This window comes from Gastrolobium bilobum, unplaced genomic scaffold (assembly GCF_033153095.1).
Source record: "Gastrolobium bilobum isolate Gb01-03AN ecotype WA unplaced genomic scaffold, APGP_CSIRO_Gbil_v1 utg16185, whole genome shotgun sequence".
Taxonomy (NCBI): Eukaryota; Viridiplantae; Streptophyta; class Magnoliopsida; order Fabales; family Fabaceae; genus Gastrolobium; species Gastrolobium bilobum.
The window spans coordinates 932,815-939,318 of record NW_026899733.1 but is presented as its reverse complement, the minus strand read 5'-3'; the positions used below and the strand labels follow the sequence as shown (position 1 = coordinate 939,318).

The following is a 6,504-nucleotide window of genomic DNA, read 5'->3' as shown; positions in this document are numbered from 1 at the left end:
AATATGCTTATTTCATTAAACAATTTTTTTTTTCTCTAAATGCTATTAATAATACTGATTTTTTGGCTATTTAAAATAAACAAAAAATATAAGATTTACTTTTTATACCACTTCAGTGTCTGAATTTATATAAATTTGATTAATTTTGATTCAAAAAATAAACAAAATACAAAATTTTATGCATTACCAAATATTTTTTTTCAAAAAATAAAGATTCATAATGTATCAGATAACATTGTAACAGTTGTAAGTAGTGTTTAATTAATTATGGCTATATATATTTTTATTTTGAAAAAATAAAAATAAAAACGTCCAAGGAAGAAGATCTGTCTCATTCAGATTGTATATTTATTGATTTTTTTTCTTGTCTGATATCCTCATTTGACTGATTACCTACTCCATCAACGCTTCATAATTCTAAACCGATATCTGAAAAATGAAAAAGGGCGGCGTTTCATTTTCCAAGTTATCTGCACATGGATAATGATAAGCCATAAGTACAATGTACCGCCACCGCCAAGTTGCATGGTTGCTTCATCCTCAAACAAGATCTTAAAAATGGAGATGATCAATGCTGTGTCGCTGTCAAGCCTCCCATCCGAATTGATATTAGTAATATTTCGGAAGATTGCATCCCGTTCTTTGGAAGACATTACTAGCATGAAGCTAACATGCAAGGACTTCCTCGAACTTGCAAAATCTGATGATGTATACGAAAGTGTCTCCTTTGAAAAGTTGCATGATGGTCCGTTGGAGTGGGTAATAGAAGCCAAACCATTCTTTCATCAACTTGAGGCAAGCAGTGAGGATGACTTCGACCAAGCAAAAATATTAGAGAGGAATCGAGTAAACTATTTCATCCAACGATGTCGAGAGAGTGGGAATCCTAATGTGTTCTTTCGTGAGGGTGTTGTTAATTACTTTCGTGAATCTTCAACCCCATAAACCATATATACAGCCCTTGATCATATTAAGCAAGCATCACTGAAAGGTCACAAAGATGCTAGCTACCTGTACTCAATGATACTGATGTCAGGGGTTGATGAAACTCAAAGGTCGGAGGGATTTGAACTTTTTTGTTTGTTGAATCAATCATGCTCTGTTTCTCTGTGCAGGTTTAATGTTAGACTTTTCGTTAGAGGCCTGTGGATGAGAAGAAAGCTCGTTTCTGAAGGGCCACCAATCTGCAAGCCAGACAAATGCCAATCGAACATATGGGAAGATGATGAAGATGTGTGAGTTAGCACAATGATGAAGATGTGTGAGTTTTGCAAGGCGGACTTCGAAATTTACCTATTTCGTTTAATGATCATGGTTTAAGTCAATTGAAGGAGATGATTATAGACCATGTTTTGCAATGCAGCCTGCAGTGTTTGAATTTTGGAAATTGCCCTGCATTTTTTCGTTTCCTTTTGGTGTATTTATGGTCTGTAATTTGTGGATATTTAAGTTTAGTTTTTATGTTGTTAATTTCTATTCTCTATTTTTCTTCAGTTAGTATTGTGATTTGAATGTCTGGAATTTTCTCCATAATTTGATTAGTGTTATCGAGTATTAAAAAATATATATAACAAATAAAGGGGGCCATCACAGAGATTTAATTGAAAAAAACTATTTTTATATAAGGTTGTTATATTTAGTAATTGAATAATCAAAATATTTTGATAGATCATGTGAAATAAATAAAGTGAGCTTTTACTCTTTTTTTTTTATGGTAAACGAATAACTACATATGCTATGAATACATTCAAATAACCTCTAACCAATGTCATCATAATATATTGGTCAGTTTATAAACAATAATAATGCTCCTAAGTAATATTCAGATTTGTATACATAAAATTTTAATTATTTTTTTTTGTTAAAATATTAATGGCATTATCATATACGAAATGGTCTAAAACAAAATGATTCCATATATGAAGTATGATCTTTATAAGTATTAATATAAATACAGTTATATTGATAATCAAATAATTAAAATATTGAATTACGTTAAACAACTAACATCTTAATATAATTTTCTTTAAATAATAATCTATTCATCAGTACTAAAAATAAAGATCTTAAAATTTTTGTTGGGTAATATATGTAAGAAGATTAACAAATCCCTTTTGTTAATAAACAAGCGTCAACTACATAAAAATGGGGAGGGATATTCTTACTACCAAAAAAATTCACTACCACCACAATCATCATTGGATTCATATTTTCTCTCTCTTCAAAATCTTTTCAACATTCTCTCTCTTGGATCCAATGGTAATTATGAAGGTAGTAAGATGGTAGTATATTTTTTTGTTAGTAAGAATATCCTTCTCCTATAAAAATAAAGATATAAAAAATTGGTTACGAGGAATTATAAATACATTCAAATTTGCAATTTCAAATAACTAACTATTGGACAAAATTAAATGATGTGAGTGGGATATTGTTATTTTTTCAAAAAGTTGGTTACCCAAAAAAAAAAACATTAGTGTGCTTTAATTAAATGAATTTGGTTTTTTTTTTCAATAAATCATTACTTCTTTTCACAAAATAGTATTCAGAATATATAAAATGCATTAACAAATATAATATAATTAATAATTTCTTAGTTTTTCAGATATCATTTTATTATATTTAGTGTTTAATTAGTAAATCTTTTATGTACTGTTTTAAAATAAATTAAAAAAAACAAAATTCTATCTAGGTTTGTTTTAAGTATATGACAATCTTTTCATATTCCTTATAAGAATACAAAGCATTTACATTGAAAACATCAATTGGCTTGAAGCATACTTTTTCTTTTTGGTGTATCATCATTAGAATTGTTTGGTAGACATTTATAGAGTACAACGATGAGTTATTGGGCATAGGAAAAAGCAACCTCGATTATCATGATGCTGAAGCAAGAGAATAGGTGGTACAGTAGTTGCATTTCACGTTGAGTCTGATAGGAGAGCAAATATGCTATAGGAGAAACATCATATTGATTCTTAAGCATCCTCTTTATTTGTGCTCCATCGTTAATACAAAACTTTCTTCCAAATTGCAAATGTCGACACGGAAGAGAAGAAGCACTAGACTTTCGAAATCTTCCTGTTATAATTCTCCTGAACAATTTAATCCATCGTTTGAATCCGCTGTAGAAAATCAAACTCCAGAATTTGCTTCTTCCGTTCGCAGGTTTTTTTTATTTATTATTATTGAATATATATTCGAATTTGGTCAATCTTTCTTTGATTTTATTGAGAATGATTAATGTTTCCATCTCTGTTATTAAGTGTTTTTAACCTAAACAGTTATTATGGAGTACTCCCTGTGCAAAATGGGTCAACTTCCAAAAGACAGGTTTTTAGTGATATTACAAATGGTATGTTATTGGATTTCAAATGTTTAGCAGTTTCTTTGTATAATATAGATAGATGTGTCACTTTGTTACTTTAATTTCATTTAAAGTTTTTTTTAATTTACATTTTGCTATATTTTATGAACTGCAGCAACTCCTTTGCAAAATACAAACAGCTCATCAAGGTCCAATGGTATCAGCTATGATAGGGGGTAAGGTTTATTCTTTGTAACGAAAATTTTCTATTAATAAAACGTTATTTAATTTGGGAATTAATAAAGGAACTTTTATATTTTATTTGTTATTCTGAATAGATTGTATGAATTTCTACATACGCAAGCAAAATCAACGGTTACACAAACATTTGAGCATGAAGTTAGTGGTTCATATCCAAGTCAAGGTAATGATGTTATTAAATCAAATGTTGTTTTAATACTTTTTCATAACACAATATATTTACAATATTCTTTATTTTTTATCAATTTTATAGACAGCAAAAATGCTAGGCAGAGACGCAAAAGCATAATGGATCGGAAGAAAAATTCTGAGCGATTTGTCAAGTCCCTAAATATCAGTAAAATGAGTGATTTAACCAGTAAGTTATCGACGTCTATAAAAACATCTTTGTAGTATACTATTATTTTAAATTTATTATATAGCATTCGTATTTTTACAATACAAGAATTATTATCACTATTCTGATATAATTGTTGTGATAGGAATTGATATGACGAATGATGAATCAATGCGTTCAACTGATGGGCCTCCCATATGTGCAGAGAACTCTATATCACAGTATGCTGATACAAAATTAAACTTTTTTTATATTCAGTTATATATATATATATTTATATATATATATATATATATATATATATATATATATATTAAATAAATGTTTTATAAGGATGATTCCTGTTCTCATATTTTTTAATTTTTTTTTATATAAGGATGGAAATCTCTTCTCCAATTGATTATTGTCCACGATTAATTTCAGGTGATTTGTTTTTCATTTTTTAAATTTAATTTGCCAATTATGATATTCTTTGTAACAGACTTTCTGTATTAATGCATTTGTTTAGATTATTGGGATGTGGGTGATCCCACTTATGTTTGTAAACATTGTGGAGCACAAATGTGGTACGAAGAGAGAATTAAGAAAGATCGTAAGGCTATCGTTCCTGAGTTTAGCATGTGTTGCGCCAATGGAAAAGTTAAACTTCCTTTGTTAAAAAAAGCTCCTGAAACGTTGCTTGAACTGCATGATAATTCAAGTATAAGGAGCCGCCATTTTTTACAAAATATCCGTCTGTATAACATGTTTTTCTCCTTCACATCCTTTGGGGGGAAAGTTGATGGGTCAGTAAATGATGGTTCAGGTCCTTACTGTTTTAGAGTTGGAGGACAAGTTTATCATGCAATGGGCAGCTTTCTTCCCCTTGATTTTCATACTCCAAAATTTGCTCAACTTTATATATATGATATTGAAAATGAAGTTGAAAACAGATTGGGATTCCTAAGGTATATAAGTTGATTTAATTTTTTAAATATTCATTTATGAATCATATTATAATTCCTGAATTTAAGCTAATGTCTGTTATTTAATCGTTTAATACAATTTACAGATCAAACAATAATGAAGATTTGCTCGATCAAAGCATTGTCGTATCATTGAAGGAGATGTTAGATAAACACAACAGTATTGTCCAATCTTTTCGCTATGCTAGAGACCGTTATAACGAAGATCAACTCAAAGGCGTGAGATTGAGGCTTATTCGAAAGCGTGGCAATGATGGAAGACTTTATAATCTTCCTTCCGCATCTGAAGTAGCTGTTTTAGTTGTTGGAGATATAGACACCGCGATGGGTGATAGGGACATCATTGTTGAGACACAGGATGGAGTTTTAAAGCGCATTGATGTTAAACATCCATTATATTTGGGTTTCCAGTATCCTTTGTTATTTTCTTACGGTGAAGATGGTTATCGCGATGATGTCCATCGTAATTCAATTTCTACTGGTAGGACAAACCCAAGATCAACTATCAGCATTAGAGAATTCTTTGCATTTAGACTTCAGATCAGATTAGGAGAGTCCCAAGTTCTCCATCAATCTAGAAAACTTTTCCAACTGTTCTTGGTTGATGCTTATACAATGATTGAGCACGAACGTCTTAATTTCATTCGTTACAATCAGGCTAATTCAGAGCTGATTTGTACGAAAATGTAGTACACGCGTTTGACAGAGGAGAAGATACAGCGGTCAAAACAGGCAGGCGTATTATTATACCTTCTTCTTTCACGGGCGGCACAAGATATATGGCAGAAAATTGTAAGGATGCATTTGCAATTTGCCGTTGGGCTGGATATGGGTTTTTCTTTCTTTATGGGTTTGGAGGCACAGGAAAAACATTTATTTGGAATACTTTGTCTGCATCTGTTAGATCAAATGGAAAAATTGTACTAAATGTTGCTTCGAGCGGAATTGCTTCCCTTCTGTTGCCTGGAGGACGTACAGCACATTCCAAATTTCGTATTCCTATTGAGATCAACGAAGATTCAACGTGTAACATAAGCCAAAATTCTACTCTTTCTGAGTTGTTGTCGAAAACAAGCTTAATTATTTGGGATGAGGCCCCAATGGTACATAGATTTTGCTTTGAGGCTCTTGATAGAACACTTAGAGATGTTCTTAGATTTTCTAATTCGAGTTTCTGTGATAATCCATTGCGTGAATTGCCTGTTGTGAGTTTCCGTTTCTTTGATCAATTTGGTGCACTGAATTTCGTCCTCTGTTACTTCAATTATCGATTTGAAGTAGCTTAACCGTTATCAATATCTGTGTTTTGGCTGATTTGTTCTTCACAATTCAGTAGCGTAGCGTTTTTACTTTATATCAGTTGTCATGTTTGTTTGTTGTTTTTGGCTGGAATTTAACGGTTTCTGAACAAACATTGAAATTGGGTTTTGTTTTCCTAATTAAATTATGAATTTTTTTCTATACGAGAGGTCGTATCTTTTTTTAACCTAATGATGTTTTGATTCTGATTACAGTGATAACTTGGGGAAGCATGATGCCGGGCGTGCGGTATTTGCCACCTGTAAACACGTTAGAGCAAAAGTTACAGATTGAAAAGAGGCTTGGTAGCGTGAAATCATGCAAATACTTTAGTCTTC

At 31.1% G+C, this 6,504-nt stretch overlaps 1 protein-coding gene across 1 annotated transcript; it reads left to right on the top strand.

Annotated features, from left to right (window-relative positions):
* Window positions 1-3,034: 3,034 nt before the first annotated feature.
* Window positions 3,035-5,557, top strand: LOC133293150 (uncharacterized). Its single transcript, XM_061491686.1, has 9 exons — window positions 3,035-3,165; window positions 3,282-3,352; window positions 3,480-3,540; window positions 3,643-3,728; window positions 3,819-3,923; window positions 4,048-4,123; window positions 4,279-4,325; window positions 4,411-4,849; window positions 4,954-5,557. The coding sequence occupies exons 1-9, from the start codon at window positions 3,035-3,037 to the stop codon at window positions 5,555-5,557; spliced, it is 1,620 nt and encodes a 539-aa protein (XP_061347670.1).
* The last annotated feature ends 947 nt before the right edge of the window (window positions 5,558-6,504 follow it).

Excerpts from the sequence above, each read along its gene's own strand:
- LOC133293150 (XM_061491686.1), top strand. The coding sequence starts at position 3,035 with ATGTCGACACGGAAGAGAAGAAGCACTAGACTTTCGAAATCTTCCTGT. Across the intron at positions 3,729-3,818 it reads TGGTTCATATCCAAGTCAAG|ACAGCAAAAATGCTAGGCAG; the intron begins GTAATGATGTTA and ends TCAATTTTATAG. Across the intron at positions 3,924-4,047 it reads TAAAATGAGTGATTTAACCA|GAATTGATATGACGAATGAT; the intron begins GTAAGTTATCGA and ends TTGTTGTGATAG.